At 35.4% G+C, this 24406-nt stretch overlaps 1 protein-coding gene across 2 annotated transcripts in view; it reads right to left on the minus strand.

Moving 5' to 3' along the window:
- Positions 1-24406, minus strand: part of LOC123535929 (uncharacterized) — a 160376-nt gene that overhangs the window by 52329 nt on the left and 83641 nt on the right. For both annotated transcript variants that reach the window (XR_008368220.1, XM_053529208.1), the window contains exons 36-41: positions 23949-24202; positions 19314-19433; positions 17923-18134; positions 9920-10076; positions 8868-9031; positions 3413-3575 (exon numbers count right to left, since the gene is read on the minus strand). Coding sequence is in view for 1 of the 2 variants with exons in the window: in XM_053529208.1 (XP_053385183.1) it covers positions 3413-3575; positions 8868-9031; positions 9920-10076; positions 17923-18134; positions 19314-19433; positions 23949-24202 (1070 nt within the window). In the remaining variant the exon portion in view is untranslated. The remainder of the gene's footprint in view (positions 1-3412; positions 3576-8867; positions 9032-9919; positions 10077-17922; positions 18135-19313; positions 19434-23948; positions 24203-24406) is intronic.

Consider the following 24406-nt stretch of genomic DNA (forward strand, 5'->3'; position numbering starts at 1 on the left):
GTGGTCTGAAGTGGACTGATCTTGATGACCTTGTCTCCGCTTGCTAACCTACTGCTCCAACTTCTCGACTATGCTGATGGGGATTTCGTTGACCATCAATGGCTAGATAAGTCTAGCCAGGAGACCATGCTGAAAAATCCATGCTTTGTACTTCCCGGGGAGTTTTGACTTGTCTATCCTCCTCTTCAGCCATTCTTCAACTTGTTGTTTTAACCTGTCTTGACTTTGGGAGTCCTTGAGCGTGGAATCAAACTACTTTCCCAAACACTTAACTGGGTTGTTGAATAACGAAGGAATCTCCTCGTTCTGTATAAACAGCTTGAACTTGTCAAATGATACTCAGAGTCAGTTCATGAATGATCAATTTTATTCAGAATGCGATGAAGCTGTAAATGTGGAATATCTTGATAGAGCCATTTCTGTAGAAGAAGTTAAAAGAACAATATGTTCTCTTAAGAGATATAAAAGTTGTGACTATGATAACAATGTATTTGATTTTTTTTATTGATGCAAATAATGTTATATCTCCTTATTTATATACCATTTTAATTACATTTATGATAACTGTGTATACCCTGAGGCATGGTCTAAGGCAGTTATTGTCCCAATATATAAGAAGGGTGAAAAGGATATACCTTCGAATTATAGAGGTATCACATTAATAAATGTTATTGGAAAAATATTTTCATTAGTATTAAGAAATAGTATTAATAACTGGTGTGAACAAGATAATGTATTTAATGACTTTCAATATGGTTTCCGTGATGGGCGTTCTACAGCAGATGCTATTTTCTTATTACATGCTATTATACAAAAGGTTTTATCGAAAAAGTCAAAATTATGGTGCATTTTCATTGATTATCAGAGGGGCTTTTGATACAGTTACCAGAGATACTTTATGGACTAAATTAGTACAATCATGCATAAGCCGTAAAATGACTAACATGCTAAAATGTGTATATTGTAATGTTTAAGCTTGTGTAAAAACGTCAAGTAATATGAATATTTCTCATTTCTTCAATGTTACTATCGGTTTGAAACAGGGGGAGCCCTTATCTCCCATGCTCTTTATACTCTTTATAAATGATATTGCTGAAAATATGAATTTTAATGCATTAACTGAAAAAGATTTGAACTGTTGTCTATTTACATGATATTACTTGCTGATGACATAGTATTGTTCACTACAGATCAAAATAGTCTGCAGTCACAAATAGATGGGACGGCTGAAAAATCAATGTTAGTAAAACGAAAATATGTGTGTTTGAAAAAAAGGAAACGCAATGTTTATCCTGACTTTTATATAGAGAATAAAAAAATAAAAATTGTTGATAATTTTGTATATCTTGGAATTAAATTCACCTACACTGGTAGTATGGCAAATGATGTTAAAGCACTACATGATCAAACCCTTAGAGCATATAATAATCTCTTAAATGTTTTTGATAATGCTAATCGAGATATCAGAACCAAGTTATCTTAATTTGATTCTATGATTGTTCCTATTCTAACATATGGATACGAAGTATGGGGTGTTTATAATTACACAGAGGTAGATAAATTGCACATTCGTTTTTGTAAGTACATACTGGATATTAAAAGGCAAACCCCAGCCTTTATTAGACGCCGGTATTTGTAAGGAAAGAGCTGTTATGTTCTGGTTAAAAATGATGAAAAATAACGAACTACCTCTTTACCACATGTATAATGATTTATGTACTATTCTAATATGACTAACAATGCTTTAATCATCACAACGATGTTATGTTGACGTCACGTCAACGTGATATTTAGCGCCATGTACGCATCAAGAAATAGCGCTTTCAAATTTCATGAAATACTAGTATTTAACTTAATAACATGTTTTAAACGAAATGTCACATTGCACAAATGAGTTGATTAATTTACGCACATACTGAGTTAGTTATTCGCTTTGCTGAATAATTCGCAATAATTTTCGCCCGAAATGAACTCTGCCACAAGACGTATTACCGTTTCCGGCCCTGGCGTGTATAAACAAAGACCTACTATTGGCGTCATGCTTGCGCGAAGAAACAGTTCCATCATATTTGATATGAATTTTACAATAAAGAACATATTAGAATCGAAATAATTTATAGCAAAACAGTGCTTTATCACTATTTATACACTTGTGCGGTTATACGTCGTCCGAAACAATTTAAATTGTTACGCCCGACGTATAACCGCCAATCGTGTATAAATAGTGATAAAGCACTGTTTTACTATAAATTATTTCTGAACTGTTACTACTCCTTGTTGGGCTAACAGAATAAATTCTATCAAAGATCACCTCGGATATTCGAATATCATATTATTCTTTGATACTAGTGTAAATTATTACAATTTGTTAAAAACAAGAATAAGGGATCAATCTGTCCAAGATTGGAGTGTTAATGTCAAAACCATTTTAAAATTAGATAATTGTTGTAAATATAGAACTGCATTTTGTTTTGAAAAGGATTTAGATGTCATATCAAATGACAACCTAAGAAAACAAATGACTAGTTTACGATTATGTTCGCATAATCTAGAGATAGAGTTAGGAAGATATGTTAATGCAGAAAGGAATAACAGATTATGTAAATTATGCAAACAAAATGCCATCGAGTCAGAATATCATTTCATATTATGTTGTTCACGTTATAGTTGCATAAGATCCAAATACCTGGGCCGATGCTCATGACTTACTGTGCAAAAGTTTAATGCATTAATGTCATCCAGTAGTAAAAAAATGTATGTAAATACTTCCAAAATTTATTAAAGAAGTATAATGTGTACGAAAAATACTCTTGAAAATCTACTTGTCTTCTGATCGAACACAATTATTCTGTTTTCTTCTCTGTCTTTTGTCTATATGTTCACTTTCTTGTGTATGATTGTACTTGCCATAAGTTTTTATATTTGTAAAAGGCCAAGGGCAAATGTATTGCTGATTGCCAATAAACTGAAACTGAAACTCTATTATATTTGAAATTGGAAAAAAACACGCCAATCCCCCAGGTGTCAATACCCGGAGGCAATAAAATCGACATTGCAATATCATCAATAACGATCGGTTCCCTTACCAACACCGTATAGCTGTTGTCTCCCCTAATATCGATTTTCTGTCATATAACGTTTTCACCAAAACAGATTATCTCCAAATAAGCACTCAAACCAAATATTTAATACAAAAGTAGTTTGATTCTGTATATCTAAATCGGGCATAATCACTATGAAGATCGCAAAGGAATTGTAACACCACTGTTTTGATATCATATGGTGTGAAATCACTACTTCCCTATGAATAAACTGAGACTAAAGCGATACAATATGTTACATAGAACAACACCTTATGTTTATTTATGTATACAATTGCACAAAAAAGCAACAACAGAAAGTATGCTCATACCCATGTTTCCATCAGAGTACGATCCGGGTTCACATATACTTCTGATACCACCGAAGCATGCATATCCTGGCTCACAGTGTGTACATGATGTAGGGCATGAGGTGTTAGTACACTCTACATAATGATATATATTACACGGGGTGGCGTAACCATTCTGACAAATCTGAAACGATAGAAAAAGATCACAATGTTCTTAATTATCAATATATATGTACACAGGTATCTGTATTAACTATTTTTTAAAAGATGAGGATTCAGTTGTTTTAAAGGATTTCGACTAAAGTCTGTCCCTCCTAATTTTGGACTTCCGATAATTGATGTATATTGTTTGTAAAGTTATAAAAATAGCATCATAAATACCAGAAGGTCAACATTTTCTAAAGTTGTGAAATGACGTGACGTCCATACCAAGATGGCGGTGTCCATACAAACATCATTTGGGGGTTGGCGACCTCTGTTTACTTAACGTTGAATTAGTGTTATAGACATGAAAGAATATATTAACAAACCTCAAGGAAAACTTATAGGATTTATTTGCATTGCGGGCCCTGAATTCACATTGTCCCAATGATAAAGTAATTATTTCCGTTGCACATTTTCCCTTTTCAGCTTTTAGCTGAAAATGTTTTGTTTTCACTTAAACGTAACAGAAACAGTTCTAGATGTCAGTTAAATGCAAGTCAGATTTGTATCAATGTTTCAGCCATAAAGGTGCAGACAGTAGTCTCAGTAGTGGTACATGTACACCATTTCATTCATTTTCATATATGTTCCAGTAAAAGGGTAAATGGGTTATCCCTGTTTACGGTAAAATTTCATGAAGAATTAACGCTACTGGTTTTTAGCGCAAACACAGTGTTTGCCTGAATACAGTGTTTGTAAGCGTAAACTGACTGGTGCTTTTTATAAATCCGTTAAGCTTTTTTTCACGTTATCTCAAATATCCTTTTTGGGACGAAACAAAACTACAATAGTCAATATCTGAAATTGCCCGGCATCCCGTGAAACTGTAGTCCCTTTAGATCCTTAAACATTTTTGCCAGCATGATGACATGCTCTCGACTGAGTGTTATAATAAGTGCAGTTTTCACACCGGAAGAACGTATAAGAAACGTTTCTAGTATGAATGCATTGGTGACAGTGGGGAAAACAGCGTTGCCGTGCAATTTTTAAAAACTTTATACAGAGCTCTAACTTCCTTTTTTTGTCATACAATTTGTCACTACAATTCGTCATGTGAGAAGTCATCCAGATGGGTGGCAAAATGAAGTATTGCCATGCAATACAAAGTCCCCTACTGGAAGGCACCTAATTTTCTCTACTGCAGTATAACATAATGAACTGATATCTGTCAATGATGTAAAAACAATACTTTACCATATATACAATATGTTATAACAAAAAACTTGGATTAAAATTTGCATATACAGAAACCTACAGTTGTTATTATTTCATAACATCTATAAATATAAACAAGAGTGCCAGAATGTCACAATACTTGCACGTCATAGCAAATTTCTTTACACTAGCACCTGTATTTTCATATGGATTTTTTGGCCAATTATAAAAATGTTATAGTATAAGTTATTTATAGTAACAACAAAGGAAAGTTAATCCTAAAAAAATCTATTTAATATACGCCCACAAAAAACGCTTTAACAGGTAGAGATAGGTCAAAATACACCTACAAATTGGATGTAACATGCACGTTGTACCACAGAAAAGTGGTCTCGATTTTTCCCTACGGCCAGTAATAAATAAGTTACAATAATTATGCTATTTATAGTAAAAACAAAGGGAAGTAATTCTAAAAACAAGGATGCCTTATGGTGGTGAACATTTGTGCCAAGTTACATCAAAATCCCTCCATGAATGAAGAAGAAATGCTCCGGACATAGTCATTCTTGAATGTGACCTTGACTTTAGAAATAGAGATCTGGTTCTTGCGCGTGACACTCCGTCTTGTGATGGTGAACAATTGTGCCAAGTTACATCAGAATCCCTCCATGCATGAAGACGAAATGCTTCGTACAAAGTCATTCTTGTATCTGACCTTTGGTCTCTAAGTGTGACATTGACCTTGGACCTAGGGACCAGGTTCTTGCGCATGACACTCCATCTCATGGTAGTGAACATTTGTACCAAGTAATATTAAAATCCCTTTAAGGATTGCTGAGTTACAGACTGGGCAGGAAAAAAACCCTTTTCGCCTTTGACTTCCAAGTGTGACTTTGACCTATCAGCTAAGGGCCCGGGTTCTGCGCATGACACGTTTTCTCATCCAGGGGAATATTTGTGCCAAAGTTAAAGACCGGACAGGAAAAAAATCCTATTGGCATTTGATCTCCAAGTGTGACCTTGACCTTTAAGCTACGGTTCTTGGTATTGCGCATGACACGTCGTCTAATCATGGGGAACATTTGTGCCAAATATTACTGTAATCCTTTGATGGATGAATGTTCTGGACCGGACAGGAAAAAAACCCTGTTGACCTTTGACCTCCACTTGTGACATTGACCTTTAAGCTAGGGGTTCGGGTCTTGCGCATTACACGTCGTCGCATCATGGGAAACATTTGTGCCGGACACGAAACAGACCCTGTTCATGCCTTGTTAACATTCGACAGCAAAGTGTGACCTTGACCTTTGAGCTAGGGGTCTGAAAGTTGTACATGACATATTGTCTTATTATGGGGTACATTTGTGCCGAGTAATATTAAAATCCCTTCATGGATGGCAGAGTTATGGACCGGACAGGAAAGTAGCACGGTTGACCTTTGACCTCCAATTGTGACCTTGACCTTTGAGCCATGGGCCCGGGTTTTGCGCATGACACGTCGTCTTATCATGGGAAACATGTGTGCCAAGTAATATTAAAATCCCTTAATGAATGATAGTTATGGACCGGACACGAAATTGCCGACGGACGGAATGACGGAATGACAGAATGTGATGGACGGATGGAAAAGCGCATTCCTATAGTCCCCTGTCAGGATACGAGTTATATGACCCAGGGAAGTGCCTACGCCTTTAGTATCTTGAACAAATGTCCTATCGCTAAGGTGACTATGTCTTAGACTAGCTGACAATCGAAATAGAATGTCCTTTTTAAAACGTACAGCTGGCGAGACCAAATATCTCGTATATAAAATTTCCCCCTGGCTACTTTTCCTAAATGATTCTAGAGGCATCAGTCGTTAGAGTCATTAAATGTAAAGCACCTGGCCATAAAATCAATCTCTGATACCACTTTCTGAAAAAATTTACAATACGTCTTGCTCTTGAGATGAGCCTAGAGAGAAAATGATTTTCTGAGAAAATATCAGTGTCAGTATGAAGAAATTAATATTATTCATATGCGCTGGCCCTATAGCTCGAAACCTTGTTGAAATTCTGCAACTCTTCTTTAGTCTATGAACATCAAACGTTTTCTTTTTAATAATTTAGCCGCCCTGACAGTGTAGTTGCAATAACTTCATTATCAAGGTACTGGGATAAATTATAAGTTGAATCCTCGATGTATCTTCTTCGACCGCTGGATACAGAATGATCTCTCTGGCATCCACCTACCTATTTACACCTTAGCAGACGTGAGCTTTGATTGGTGCTATTTATAGAACGTGTTCTGATTGGTCCAAATTTATACATAGTATTTTACAACGAGTACTTGCTCTAACAAATATCTGGTTCCCTTTAACTATTGTATATGGCATAATGTGTGATGCTGGGATCCAGATATTGACATAATGAACCCAAATCAGCCATAAATGACCCAAATCCTATTATTAACAGCAATTCAACAATAATTATAGCAATGGTAACATGAAAAGGGAGTTAACCACTATCTGTGCTTATGTATTACGTTATCAATATATCAGATATAAAACTTATTCTGACATCCCCGAAACCAGTTTTCAACCAGTAGGGGACTAATGATGCTGGTGGGGGTACCTGGGGTCTTCCTGCACCATGTCGCCTTATGACCCAAACTGTGTTGATGTGACTCTAAACAAAAACATGTAAGAAAAGAGCTATCACTCTCCGCATACAAGTTTGGTCATATTTAGGCCGAGATATAATAGTACTTTAAACGGGTTTTCATTCCATACAACATATGGAAGAAGCTTGGAATAAATGTTTCGACTTTTACATTGGGGTAGCATATGTATTAAAAATCATAGGTACCAAGGCTTGATTCTCAGTCAGTACACAAAGTTTAAAGAAATTCTGCCCGTAGGAAACTTTTTGCCCTATATACATATAGGCAACTGTGGCATTTACCCTTACTGATGAAAAAAGCAGCATTGGTCGACAACCCTAGCCTTTATATTCTATACGAAAGATCATTCTCCTGACTTAGATTTAGAATTTACTGAACTTCAATAAATTGGTTAGATATGTGTTAAGTGCTGACACATCTTGCCACCATGGACTTACACAAGTTTACGGCTCGCGATACATTAGTGATGTCATATAATGTTGTGTAATGACATAATTTAAACTGTTGCAAAGTTATTTTTATGATATGGCGACAGGCGAGAGTAAAAAGTAGGATTTTTTTCTCACAAGGCTGGAGGAGTGCTGTTGTTGTGTTGTAAGATCGTTTTTAAATTATTCATTTGGAAAATGCTATTTTTAATAATATTGTTGTTTCATAATTATGCATATTGAATTAGTTATCTACCTGAAATTCTTCGAAACACTGTCGCAGATTGAATGGATAAATTTTCGGATATTAGATTTCTGTGGAATTTCTGACTTGGAAAAATGCATTGAAATGGACATCAGTTGTAGGATTTTAAAGGAATAAGAACTTTTAATCATGAATAATGACAGGATTCGTTCGTTCAAAGCAAGTTATTTTTCTAATTTTTATTTTTACATTTTCTCCTAGTTTATTGTTTGTATTAAAAAAACAGCCTGTTTGCAGAAGGAAATATAAGTGCTATAATGAAAAATAAGTGTGAAACGTTCCTGAGGACTGTATGTAATTTTTCGAAACATTACACGTGAAATTTCTCTTAAATCTCCAAAGTAGAAATTCTTGGGCAATGGCAACTAGGAATAAACAACAACGAGTTGCCGTAGAGTAAATAATTTTCAGCCGTACCGGAAAGGCTACTGCTACAAAAATCCTTGAAATTCTTGCGGTTGACTTTTTTATAGTTTACAAAAACATGCTTAATGTCCTTTAATCACATTTCATTATGACATGTCAGGTCAAAGTTTACATCCAAAATTAGAAGGGACAGGCTTTAATGCATTTTAATATTAAATTTTTTAATGTGGTCATGAACTTCATTTTCCTCCAAAACTGTTGGATAAAGCAGACAGACTGTTAAAATTTTATTATACGAGTACATACAATGTCACATGGACGATACAAACAATCTCTCCACTAGAATTTGAATTTTTATGAGTTGTCAAAATGACACATAAAACGAATGCAAATATACCCAGCCAGCAGGACATGGCGAACATTCTGACTGTAGACCGAACGAGTGCTCGATGGGATTTCTGTCACACGTTGAATTAGAATCCTCACATCTGCCACACATCTTCTGAACACCTTCACCTTCACAGTAATATGTTGTTTCACACCTCTGGCAGCTAACGTCATCTTTTAGTGTAAAAAATCCAGTATTTTTTTCACAGGATTTCAGAACAATATGTTCTTGAGAAATTTTCAGTTTAAAATTTTAGATTAAACTGGTTCTGATGAATGACAATTTATTCAAAAAGTTTCACTACAATCATGGTCATCAGAAGTTCTGTTTAAATATGATATATCCCGTTCGACAAATTATCCCACATAAGAGGGTTGTCCCATTAAATTGTAGACATTGGGAATAACATGGAAAATAATTGACATCAATTCTAGTGCGCCGCATTGCCTTTTTCACATGATGCATGTGTTTGATCAGTCGTATGCATGAAACGAAAATTGTTCAACAACAACTACTGCCGTCAATTGTTTGAAATTTGGCACCGTGACTTCAGAATGATGTACGCTAACATATATATTAACATTTAGCAAAACAATGTATCGGACAGCATTAAAAAAGTCAACAACATTTTCAGTAAAATTATTTTAGATGTATACTATCATTTATAGTTTCTTAAAAAGAGAGAATATTCTCATGTGTAAAATAATTGCAATTGGATGTCAATAAACAACTATTTATTCTTAGCATCTACAATTTATTGGAACAAACAAGTGTGGAATTCCTGAATTACATGATAGTCATTTGTTATAAATCGGCAAAACACTAGCACTCGTGTACATTTCACAAACGTTCATTAAAGAACGTGATGTATTTCTATTTTTTGATGCTGCTCGTTAAAACTTTACTGAATATACAAATGTGGCAACTTATTATCACTGATTCTAGACTGCTTATGAGTGTTTGAAAGCATAGGAGATATACCGAATGGAAGTCAATACCTTTAGTGATGTTTTAATGATCTATGCTATGAAAGTACTTACCTGTGTCAGACATGTACTTACAATACAACTGTTCTGCCTGTGAACAGCCATCAAATTCTAGCCGCATGGCAATATTCCCAGACCATGTTTGTGGGTTTACTCGTATCTTGTTACTCAATATCACTGGGTCAAAGTCATACCTAACAACCGTCGTTCTGTCACTATTACCAGCAAATGTCTTAAATAAATGCCACATAATGTATCATGACTATTATGAATTTACATACTTTTGTTTGATATTGTTGTGATTTACAGGCCTCCCAGCAGGGTATGATAAAAATAAAGGTTTTTTTCTAAAGGTTGTTTATTTTTAAAGGTTATATCAGGCACTTCTGGGAAAAGATAAAGGTTAAATTTCTGATCTTAATAAAGTTCACTGGTGCAATAATACTTGCATTTTCTGAACAATCCTACCCTTTTGTCTTCAACAGCATTAACCTATAAATATAGACAGCAGATACTTTTGTTTTCCCATTAAAATTTAGTAGCTTTATTAACATATTTCACTTAACTTTAAAAAAATGCTGTTTGTTGACAAGTTTCAAAATTTTCCCAGAGCATTTCTCGATTTGACCTTAACATATTTTTCTTTTCAAATTGCTGATAAATGACCAATTAAAGCTATACCCAAATCTGTCTGCAGTAATTTAGCATGCTTTCTCCATAATGGCCCTCCATCACTCACCTGTTTCACAGACCAAACAGTTAACAGTTTTGGTAGACTGTGAAAACTGGCATGCATATTTATAGTTGATTTAAATAATTTTTAAAAAGAAGATCACTCAAGGAACAATTGTTATCTTAAAATTGGATTTAAGGTGATAGAAGAAAATTTGTTTCATGATTCTTATACTGCAGCTTTAACTATCATATTATTAAGAGAATCGGGAGAAATTAAACAATCGTGATACAGAATCATCCAAATACATTTATGTTAAATTATTTCAACATCAGGCAAGCAGCTTCTAAATTTTGTACCGCATAAATAAAGGGAAAAGAGACAACTCTATCTGGTGGCACTGCTTTTTACAAATTAATTACCGGTAATTTGAAAGTCTGTAGAGGGTCTTGCAAGTTCTCACCATATACATTTAGGAAAAACCTAACCACTCGTCTCTGGTGGCCATACTTTTTCATGAACTGGAAAGTTGGAACAAATCCAAAGGTACATTTGTGTGAAATGACTTCAAAATCTGGATTGCAGTTTTTGAACATATGAATATAGGGAAAAGGATCACATCCCCTGACTGCTATGATTTTGACAAAATTTGCTAGAGGGTCACTTAAGGAACTTTGAAATCTGGCCAGCATGCAGTTTCTGATAAGATTTTTAAGGATCTGATGAATTTTTGACATCTTGAAATTTTAACATCATCAAATCATACAAAGAAAGAGTTGTTTTACATGAAATTGCGCAGCTTATAAAATAGGTATAATATTTAAAAACCTATGTCAATTTACTGATGGATGCTTGAATTCCCGAAAAAGGACCACATTAAGAGGCCGCACTTCTGGACAGTGTATAGCGCCTTTAAAATCTCACCAATTGCAAAGAAACGTTGCAGACCTTCGTTTTGATGCATTTGCAGCGATGTCCGAGTGCTGAAATTTTGAACCTAATTAGGTTAAAAATCGTTTTCATGAATTCTGAAAAATGTTTGTTTTCATTTCTTTAAAAATGGAATTGTCTTACAAATGGGGACAACGTTTTAAAAAATTCTAAATATGAGACAGTACGGGACACAACGGAAAAACATGTATTGAATAACTAGAATGTCGGTGAATATGTTGTTCGTCTGCAAACAATCGTAAGAACGTAACTTTTCAGTTTATAATGCTCTTTTATGGAATAATTATGTCCGTTTCATGAAAGTCATTATGCACATTTATTTACAATAGTTCTTTCCCTTAGATTTAATTGCAAATGGCAAAGTGTCAAAAAGTGTACGGCGGACAAATAGAAACAACTATATGCCCGCCCTTCGGAGAGAATGAAAATATGAATGAATTTAAACAAACATTAATTCAAATATTTACATAGTTTTCTGTCAAAGATTAAATGATAAATAAAAGAAATATTTCGTAACATTTTGTAAGACGATGACAACAATATAAAACTAGCATAAGACTAAAGGTTAGGGTAGATTTAATAGTGTACATTCAATGCGTGCGTACACTCAGTGTGGGAGAATTAATGCTGACCCCAATTAACCAATTAATATAAATAATTCAAGCAGATTTCATAATCTATTTTGGTAAAAACAAATAAATTCCTATCAAGACAAGCATTCTTTCATTAAACGCCGATAAACTGTACGTTTTTAGAAAATTTGAAATACACGGGGGTCTTATAACATACACAAGAAATTTTGCACAAGAAATAAATTCGGAAAACTATATATTACTAAATGGTTAAATAATAGCGCGGTATTAAATTCGCGCATTGTGTGTTGCGCGAAATACGCGAAAATTCGTTCTGCACAAACAAAAATGATTTCACAGTAAGTAAATCAGCGAAAAACTTACATATTTTTCAATTTTAGCCCTCAATTTTCTATTAGTCTGTAAATGAACATAATGACTTTCATGAAACAGACATGTGATTATTCCATGAAAAAGATATTATGAACCGTAAATTTGACACATCACAATTGTTGGTAAACGAACAACATCTTTACCCGAAATCTCTGTACCCTAGTCACCAAAAATGTTTGTGATATCTAACTGTTTTATTATGTGCTATAGAATTGGGTGATATTTGTTGTGACAGTATGACGTATATATTTGCACGAATAAACCTACCTACCTACCTACCTACCAATCTACCTACCTACCTACATATGTCCAATACATGTTTAAACGCATTGTCCTCTACTGTCCCTAACATCAAATATTTTCAAGAAGTTATCTCCTTTTAAAAAAGAATTCCATTTGAAAAGAAATAAAAACACTGAGTTTCAAGTCATTATCTTATATAGTACCAAAGTTATGTCCAGAAAACGAAGTTTGTCAAAAATTTAAGTATAAAAGGGGTATAATTCGGTCACAAATACAAATCAGAGTTATGGGGATTGTTACCGTACATGCAAATGATGATGATAAAGATACATTTTAAGTTTCAAGTCTTTATGTTATATTGCATTAAAGTAATATCCAGAAAGCGAAGATTGCAAAAAAAAGTTAAAGTACAAAAGGGGCATAATTCTGTCAAAAACACAGTTGGAGTTATGGGGTATGTAGCCACACATGTAGATGATTATAAACAAATACTTTTAATTTCAAATCATTATCTTTAAAAGTACCAAAGGTATGTTTATAAACGAAGCTTTCAAAAAAAATTTAACATGAAAGTAATTCCAAGTATAACTCCTTGGTGACCTTGACCTTGGGTATAATAGGCCCAGCCCCTGCAATACTTTGTTTGTATGCTGGACACTATTTATGTGAACTTACAGTATGATATAAGCAAAAGTAACAAAGATATGACAGGAAAACAAAGGTTGTCGAAAAACTTTAACCTTAAAAATAACCTAAGTGTAAGACCTTGGTGACCTTGACCTTGGGAATAATGGGGCCAGTCCCTATACATACTTTGTTTGTATGCTGGACAATGTTTATGTAAAGTTACAGTAAGATATAAGCAATAGTAACAAAGATATGACAGAAAAACAAAGGTTGCCGAAAAACTTTAACCTTAAAAATAACCTAAGTATAACACCTTGGTGACCTTGACCTTGGGTATAATGGGATCAGCCCCTACACATACTTTGTTTGTATACTGGACAATGTTTATGCGAAGTTACAGTAAGATATAAGCAATAGTAACATAGACATGACAGAAAAACAAAGGTTGCCGAAAAACTTTAACCTTAAAATAACCAAAGTATAACACCTTGGTGACCTTGACCTTGGGTATAAGGGGCTATGCCCCTACACATACATTGTTTGTATACTGGGCAATGTTTATGTGAAGTTACAGTAAGATAAAAGCAATAGTTACAAAGATATGACAGAAAAACAAAGGTTGCCGAAAAACTTTAACCAAGAAGGGTAACGCCGACGCCGACGCCGACACCGACGCCGACGCCGGGGCGAGTAGTATCACACCCGTTAACCGGTTCCGAGCAAAACAGTTCGTGGCGGACAAAACAGTTCACCGATATTTTTGCCGGTATCTGCATTGGGGTAAGTATTCTCTATCCAAGAATCGGTTGGTGCAAAATATGTTAAAGATTTTTATTTCTGTAAAAAGTAGCATAAACGAAGAACATGTCATGTGCTTCCCGTTTAAAACTAACTTATATTTAGTAAGTTATGACGAGTTAAAAGTGTGATTTTGTTGAAAAAATGTGAAAACGAAAGTTTATCACGGTATATTTAATTCACTTTTCAACTTCGGTCTATGGTATTAACGTCAACCTTTATAATAATGTTTGCCCTGAATATTGTCCAATTTTTAAGCGACAAAACGCAATATTCAACGAGTTATAGACATTCAAACATGACATGGTCGAAAAAAAGTGTGGCGGCATTGCACAGCTTAAGGTTATTTGTGTGGCGAGCAAGAGCAGTCCTGTTTATTTTTTAGTTTACTTTAATAAATGATCTAAATAGTGATATCCAGCTATGAAAAATAACGTTTGTAATCAGACAACAGCAATTTACACTAATTTTTATTAACAAACAGATGTAAATCAAAGCATATATAAGTCATACAACCGTCTAACAATGTAATATATCATCAACACTTCTTCATACATTTTTAAATTATGTTTACAGTGGTACGGTAGTTTGATGTGATGCCTTCCCATTTAGGAACGTTCCACTTACTTTATTATATCATTTGTGATATTTCTTTCAGGATCACAATGCACATGAACCTGTGCTACTACTGCAATACAACAGCTGACGTTTATAGGCACTTAATTCAGCACCTCTGTAATAGCCATAGGTTTGACACGTTCAAGTACAAACAACTTGAGCTTGACTGTCGTACAGGAAAAACTAGATATCGAACAAAAATATTTGAATGTATTAAACCTGTGTCACATATATTATCCGTTGATGAAAACAATCATTTACACATATCTCTTCTTGAAGAAAACAACACTGAAAATTCTTTTTTATCTGAAGTAGCAGAAAACAATCTTTCACTAAACGTTAACGAAAACAAGGAATAAGGAAACACTTCAACATTCAAATTAGAATCCTCTCCCTGTTTTTCAGAAGAAACAGACCCACCTGAAGTAAATTTAACTGATATTTATGACAATATACCTGAGGTAATAGAAACATTACATGAACATGGTCAGTTAGAATTATATAAAAAAAATGGCTATCACTAGTCGCTAGTAAACAGTTCCCAATGGAAAACATATGTTATTTGTTGTTCCTCGATTTTGTAGAATGGTCTTCGAAATCCTCGTCATCCCGGTTGAGATATATGCATGAATTTTTTAAAAAAAATGGGAAAGTTGGTTACAAACTGTTCCATGGGAAATTGTTGCGTTTCATGGCTGGTCCCCGAAATACAGGTCAAGTTGTAAGTTTGCAGCAAGTTCTTGGTGATTGTTCTACACAAAACTCAAGTTTAAACTTTGCAGTGCCTTCTAAACCAATCATAGCCCAGGACGCATTGGAACCAATACTACCAGGTGTTTTTGTAGACACTATGAAGATGTTTGCAATCTATGTAGTGGAAAACCCTATCAAAACTGGCATAGACGGAAAGAAAATTGCAAGGGGTAAAGGCAAAACAATGGGAGATATAGATTGCTGGTGGTTCGAGCCTGATCCAACACTGACTGACAGAAAAGCCCGATTAAAATCCAAAAATATGTTCTTTTTACAAAATACATGTGCTGGTTTAATAGTGCCAACTATTGACTGGTGATGTGTATATTCATTATACGCATATTTTACATCACTATATGCATACGAATTGCATCATGTCATCCCCGCTGTATTTTCTGAACATTGCTGTGCTAGTACCATTTGTTTTTGTCAGATTACAACGAGTAACAGGCTTGATATCACTATTTAGACCGTTTATTAAAGTAAAATAAAAAAACAACACAGGACTGCTCTTGCTCGCCACACAAATAATTTTGAGCTGTGCAATGCCGCCACACTTTTTTTTTCGACCACGTCATGTTTTAATGTCTATAACTCGATGAATATTGCGTTTTGTCGCTTAAAAATTGGACAAAATTCAGGGCAAACAATATTATAAAGGTTGACGTAAATACAATAGACCCAAGTTGAAAAGTTAATTAAATATACCGTGATAAACTTCCGTTTTCACATTTTTTCAACAAAATCACACTTTTAACTCGTCATAACTTATTAAATATAGGTTACTTTTAAACGGGAAGCACATGACATGTTCTTCATTCATGCTACTTTTTACAGTAATAAAAATCTTTAACATATTTTGCACCAACCGATTCTTGGATGGAGAATACTTACCCCAATGCAGATACCGGCAAAAATATAGGTGACTGTTTTGTCCGCCACGAACTGTTTTGCTCGGAACCGGTTAACGGGTGTGAGTATAGCCCCGCTATTCTCCGAATAGTGGAGCTAAAAACGGAAAAAGATCAATCTTTTAAGCGATTTCTTGGTGTTCAAAGTGAATTTACTACTTAAACAGAAGAGGTAGAGTTACACATCTTTAAAAATATTGAGTTACACGCGGTGAAAGTTCTCTATTTTGCTTTCACTCTTAGGTTATATATTATTTAAGAAATTTAGGTAGGTTTTACGTCTGCCCTAAGGTTATTTTTAAATGGAGTAAGCAAAATTCAAAACAGAAACACAGCATTCGACCTTATATTTTCAATGTTGAAGTATGAATTCTGTCTCATTAAATCCGTTTACTTGAGGCACCATAGAAAAAATGATATTGACATTATTTTGTGTTTTATAATTGTTTACCAATAGTTTGATGTTTCTTTTATTACAATTAATGGTAAAATGAGTTCTCTGCAAACGTATTGGATAGTGGCTATCACTTTGAAATTTGTCTCTACTTGAGCTTGAGGAGATACCATAAGTTATACAAAATTTATAAAAAACGGCACGGTAAAAGTTGTTTAAAAAATGCAAAATAGTGCAAAACACGGTTACCTTTCAAAATATACCAAGCAAAGGCCATTTTGTAAACATTACTATTAGTGATCTAATACCTTAATCTCGCAAAGTGAAGGTGATGGAAAGTACATAACCACCTAATCATATAATAAAATTACAACAGAATTGCCTCTCTTTTTATCAAACATTTTACCCAGCACCATTTTGTTTTTGGATAACTCTTTTCAGAACAAGATCCTGCCATTTTTGTTTTTCATTTTATGCTGATGCAGTCAACTACATATCCATCTAAAAGATGTATTGTCTACTTGAAATTAATAGTTTAGTTCCAATGACTAATTAGTACTCACATTATCTCAAGTCAGCGGAATGCTGCATCTCTCCTCCCTCTTGGCTGTTAGACCAAATCTAATGCTTGCACCAGACACCATGATCGACACAAACAATGGTGTGTGTATATATATATAGGAAAGACTATAGTATCTTAGAAAACTCAAGACTGCGAAATTATTTCTGTTTCCTTTACTCATCCAGTACAATTGCTGAATGTTATTCAATTTTCTCTATCCATTTTCCAAACAACTTTAATCACTACCACTGCTTATCGGGAAAATAAAGGTTCAATGCGTAAATCAAAAGCTTTTAAAGGGTTTTTAGCAAAATAAACGGTTTTAAAGGACTTTACAAAATAAAGGTTTATAAAGGTTTTAAAGTCCCCCCACCACCCGCCCGGGAGGCCTATGATTTACAATAAGTAGACTATATTTTACATGATACGATGTTAATAACATGAGCATGAGACTCTTTCATGCCCCTATTAGTTATCACAAGCTATCCTGTTTGTCAACTATTGCAGACATTTTGAAAATGAAAGAAAGATTTACTCTTTTTCTGAATGATTGCTTTTACTCAGTTCAACATTTATTTCTTACATCAGTTCCATTTGAGTTTGTGTATGTTTGCCAGATCGTGTTATATTCATCATAATAAAGCAGTCTGAACGACTCCACCCATTCATCAGCATCAGCTCTTCCCTGTACATACACCCCAGTAAACCTGTACGGCATTCCCATATCTACTTCTATATACTGGTTTGTATCCTGTGTCCCTGCAACCCAAGCTCCAGCCAGTCCGTTGTACGTGTCTTTTAAATAGAAAAAGTACAACGATTTTAATAGTGTTGAGAAACTACGTATGAACATAAACAAGGGCTTCCATGTCATTTTTGCCCAAATTATTACAAGCTGATGACAATAATTTCACATAGCAAAGTCTAAGTAAATATGACATAATTTTATACTCTCCAGATGGCCTGTCAAAGACAAATGGGTATGTAATGTTGTATACCGTGACGATGAACTTTGACCTACTGGCCCCTAAAACAGTATGAGTCATCAACTGACCACAGGCAATTCAAACTGCGGAGAACAGGTTTGTACTGGTACAGAATCTAAGGCCACTGGCTAGGTTTTAACTGCCCGTCGTTACATAACTGAAATATTTTTGACTGTTAACCCCCCCCCCCCACCCCACCACCACCACCATCGCCCCCAACGCCCAACCCCACCCTCTGTCCCCAAAAAGAAACCGTTTTCAATCTCAAGCTGACTCGAGCTTGGCCGAGATATTATGTCCACAAACATTCTCAGCAAGTTTGGTGGAGATCGGATAAAAACTGTTCGACTTAGAGAGCGGACAAGGCTAAACTCACAATTTTTCGAGTATTTCAAGGGCAATTATCCAAGACTGCCTTAGGCGATTTGGGTGGTTATCGATCTTAGCCGAGATAGTATGCCAACAAACATTGTCAGCAAGTTTCGTGAAGATCGGATGAAAACTGTTCGACTTAGAGAGCGGACAATGATAAACTCGCAGTTTTTCCGAGTAATTAAAGGGCTATAATCCAAGTGAGTGCCTGGGGCCTTTGGGTGGTTATCAAACTTGGCCGAGATATTATGCCAACAAACATTGTCAGCAAGTCTGGTGAATATCGGACGAAAACTGTTCGACTTAGAGAGCGGACATGCTTTAGACGCCGACCGCTCGCCCGCGACTGGTGTTCACATAATACGCCCCACTCTGAGGCTGGCGTATAAAAATGAAAATTTGTAATAATTAGCAACTGCATGAATTTGATTAATGGTTAGGGATTGTGCATGACAAGCAGTTTCTAAATATGCTGGGGGCAGAAATAGATACTAGGGAATGGACATACTGTAAAAACGTAACTTATTTAGTATTAGTTCTCCAGGGATATTAGACACTGTCATATGAGGAATAATTATTGCTTCCAGAATTGTACATATACATATATATCCCTTACTTTCAGGCTGGTCGACGCGACCTCTACCGGCGAAACTGGTATCTGGATCTAGTGTTGAGGATGCTGCCAACATATTGTCTAATACTATACCAGATGTCAGGCCTATTTTGTCATTACATACTGAAACATATAAAAACATTCACTTCATGGATCTAACAATAAACCATTGTGCAGACATAGCACATCATTTCGATCTGAAAGAAGAAAATAAATAATAAAATCTATAAGATCTTTGGAAGCACAGCATGCCACCAAGCAAAACAATTGTAGACTCGGATTAATTAGGTTTGTTCATGGGAGGCAATGGAAAGTGCAACACCCTCCTGCCTTCTAGCATTGGTGTAAGCGGAATTCTATTTCACAGATATTGATTGAACTCCATGATCCAAATGGACCAGAATCAGTAACAACAATGAATAAAACATCCACTTCACTAGGTTTAACAGTATCCACTTGTCTGACCGAGCACGTCACTGCGCCTGAAAACAAGATAAAATACCGGTATTCACGTCATTGGTTAAATACAACACCACACGTCATTTACACTCTGAGACAAAATAAAATTTTCACAATGCTTTCTAGACCGAGCATATCATTGCATTCGGAAACAAGATCAAATATTCATTTAATGGGTCTAACGACACACCATTTGTCATACCACTCTGACAGAAGAAAAACATCCATTTCATTGGTTTAATATCACACCAGTTGCTAGGCTAGACAAGCCTTTACACTCTGAAACAAAATAAAACATTTACATCATGGGTCATACTAGCTTGCCAAAACGAGCATTTCATTACACTGGTAAACTAGATAAAATATTCACTTCACTGGACGACCATGACACCACTTGTACATTTACAAAATTAACAACCGCTCCCGGAACGAATATACGCTCTGAAACAGGATATAGAGGATATTTGGTTTTGGTGGGTTTTTTTCAGTGTAAGAAATATATATCACCGAGTGAGCACCAGATGCAACAGTTTCAACAGAAATAACAAGACTGAAAATGTAATATACGGTGTTCACGAGTGACAAATATTTCATCTTATGTGCAAAACAAATATATTCTTGTTACTTATTATCTATGCATTATCAATGATTTTAACCAAATTCATCAAATTTACATGAATAATGCCGTTAACAGTAATGCCATTGCGTCATGACATCACAATGTCATAACATCACAATATCTCTGTTAAAGATGTTAAAAATTTCTATGATAATCTATTATAGATAATACGATGGAGCATTTTTCTTTATTTTGGTCTAGGTATTTACACTTATGATAATTACGTCCCTTAATGCAAATCATCTCTATAAGTATCCTCGAGATCCAGTTAACTTTCAGAGAGAGAAAATATAGCTTCTCTGGTCCCAATCACTTAACAAGAGGGACATGATGTCCCTTAATCGCTCACATGAGTCTCTTTGCCATGAACAACCAAAGATGATGAATTCAAATACAAAATGTGAACAATCTTGGTGAAGGACCAATGCCACATGTCAAATATCTAAGCTCTGTGTCTTGCGGTTTCAGAGATTTGTTTTCATGTTTTTCCTATAGAAATGTATGTAAAATCTAGGGAGACCGGGGTTGGGACAATATACCGTAGCCTTATAGGGAAAATAATCCCCATCTCTGGCGGCCTTGATTTTTTTATCGAAATAGAACAGCTTGGGCGGTTTTAGTAAAGGGTCACCCAGAGATCATTTCTACAAAATATTTTTGAAATCCGGCTAACAGTTTCCGAGGAGAAGATATGTAAAGATTTTCCTTTCGATTCCCATGGCAACCCAAGTTCTGCATGGATTCAATCCTTTGGGCACTTCTGAAAGGGGCCACCTAAAGGACCACTAGACAATCCCACGTGTAAAATATCTAAGCTCTTTTTAAGTCTTTCTATTAGTTTGTGAGGCCTAGGTTCAAGCATTGCCGAGTTATGCCCCTTAAAAATGTGCAAGTAAAATAAAAAAAATTAATTAATGACCTTGATATTGACCCGAGATACCCGGATCATGCACACGGCATATTCTCAGGCTAAAATAGTTAGTTGCACAAAATGTCTTCTAAAACCATATCTAAACAACAAAAACAACAAGAGCTGTCCGTAAGACAGCGCGCTCCACTATTCGGCGATTTGACAGTAAAATGATTTTATATATCAATAAGAGACCTCTACAAGGATCATACATCAAGATATAAAAAGACCCTACTACTCAGAGGAGTTAAAGGTCAAGTATGGAAGGGGTAATGATGATGATGATACTAAGTATAACACATTGGTGACCTTGACCTTGGGTATAATGGGCCCAGCCCCTTCACATACTATGTTTGTATGCTAGACAATGGGTATGTGATGTTACAGTAAGATATAAGCAATAGTAACAAAGAAAGCAAAGGTTGCCGAAAAACTTTAACCAAGAAAGGTCACGCCGACGCCGGGGCGAGTAGAATAGCCCCGCTATTCTCCGAATAGTGGAGCTAAAAATAATGATTGGATGCAGAAAACCGGTATGTCAAATTGTGACCTTGACCTTGACCCAAGAGATCCTCATGGGATTAGATGAACATCTGAGCAAACTTATTTCAAAATCCCTCTATGCTTCAAAAAAAGATATGGACCGGACACGAAAAAATATCAAACATCATTTTGTGACCTTGACCTTGACCTGAGAAGTCCACGTCATTAGCGCGACACAACTTCTCAATATGGTTAACATTTGTGTATGAATATTGAAGTTACACCATGGACAAGAATTTACACGGACGCACACGCGCGCGCACACACACACAAATACACACACGCACACACGGACGGACAGTGCGATTTTAATATGCCCGCCTGCATGGGTATAATAAAAAACATTCAATACTTGATTTAACATTACACCACTTTCTAGACAGCCTTGGTCGAAAATTATACCACTAGCTAGAACAAGCATGACATTAAACTGGCTTGACTGAGCTCGTCATTAAACTCTGAAACATGGTAAGACTTGTACAGCCCTGGTCTAACAATATGCCAATGGCTAGACTGAGCTCGTCATTAAACTTTGAAACATGGTAAAACTTCCACAGCCTTGGTCTAACAATACGCCACTGGCTAGACTGAGCACGTCATTAACTCTGAAACATTGTAAAACTTTCACAACCTTGGTCTAACAATACACCACTGGCTAGACTGAGCACGTCACTAACCTTTACCCTGCTAAATTTATGAAATGGACTGGTCTGTCATTCAATTTGGGCTGTACAATTCATTAATCGAAGGGGTGTTCACTAAACATTTACTGACTGAATAGTGAACAGTGCAGTCCATAGATGTGCAGGCTGATCTTGGTCTGAACTGGTCGCAAAGACAGAATTATTTGCCGCCAGCAGGCTAAAGGTTAAACTCTGAAATATGGTAAGACTTTCACAGCCTTGGTCTAACAATACACCACTTGCTAGACTGAACACGTCATTTAACTCTGAAACATGGTAAGACTTTCACAGCTTTGGTCAAACAATACACCACTGGCTAGACTGAGCATGTCATTTAAATCTGAAACATGGTAAGACTTTCATAGCATCGGTCTAACTACACGCCACTTGCTCGACTGAGCATGTCATTTAAATCTGAAACATGGTAAGACTTTCACAGCCTTGGTCTATCAATACACCTCTAGCTAGACTGAGCACGTCATTTAACACTGAAATATGGTAAGATTTTCATAGCCTTGCTCTAACAATACAACAATTGCTAGACTGAGCATGTCATCTAACTGTGAAACATGGTAAGACTTTCACAGCCTTGGTCTAACAATAAACCTCTTGTTAGACAGCCTTAGTCTTACAATACATCACTTGCTAGACTGAGCACATCGTTACAATCTGAAACATGGTATGCATGTAATACATTCATAGATTTAGTATTACATTACATCGGTTGCTAGACAGCCTTGGTCTCCCATTATATTACACTTGCCAGACCGAGCACGTCATTACACTTTGAGACATGGTAAGACGTTCACAGCTTTTGTCTAACATTACGCCACTTGCTAGACAGCCTTGATTTAACGTTACACCACTTGCCAGACAGCCTTGATCTAACAATACACCACTTGCTAGACAGCCTTGGTTTAATATTACACCACTGAGAACTTCATTACACTTTGAGACATGATAAGACATTCACAGCTTGGTCTAACAATATACCGCTTGTCATACTAAGAACGCTATTACATTTTGAAACATGGTAGGACAATTATAGCATTGGTCTAACAATTCACCATTTGCTAGACTGAGCATGTCATTACAATCTAAAACATGGTTAGACATTTTCAACTTTGGTCTCACATTACATAACTTGCCAGCCAAAAATTCTAATACCCTTGGAAACGAACACATGTCACCAGACTAGAAATTAGGTATTTAGCATAACATCCTCTTATTATATCATTTTGGTAGGTATTAACTGGTACCAACATTATATGTAACTGGATCAAACATTGCAGGAGTTAATAACTGTGTATCATTTTTAAAAAAAAATCTCAGAGTTTCATTATCTTTTTAAAAATGCATGATGCCTTTAACATATTAGGTTTAATTGAATACAAATTAATTATGTTTTCAGTACATGTACTTACGAAACTCATACATCCAGTATTTTGGTATTCTCAAAGTCATGTCGCCTGTTGCATCATCCACATAAACCATATAAGCAATCTTTCCAAATAACACATCTAGAACACAAGTGTTACTGACAGAGATGTTAACAGTTGCTGTCATTCCATATGGCACACTACCATTATCCATTGCAATTACATTAAATAACAACGATGTGTACTCCAGGTATACAACATCCCATAGATCTTCCGTGCCATTATACATCACAGGTGGACTGTCAAAATATAAGATATTTTTTTAAGACAGTTACGATGATGCTTGAATTTCTTATTTCTATTTTCTGTCTTGATATAACACGTTTTCATATGAAAATGAAATGAAATTGCAAGTGTGTTAGCAAGATTTTGCATGTGTTTATCGTTTTACTAAATGGTTAGAAGAAAGATATTTAGCTGAATCTGTGACTAATTACAACAAA

The sequence above is a fragment of the Mercenaria mercenaria genome, chromosome 17 (assembly GCF_021730395.1).
Source record: "Mercenaria mercenaria strain notata chromosome 17, MADL_Memer_1, whole genome shotgun sequence".
In the NCBI taxonomy this organism is placed as follows: domain Eukaryota; kingdom Metazoa; phylum Mollusca; class Bivalvia; order Venerida; family Veneridae; genus Mercenaria; species Mercenaria mercenaria.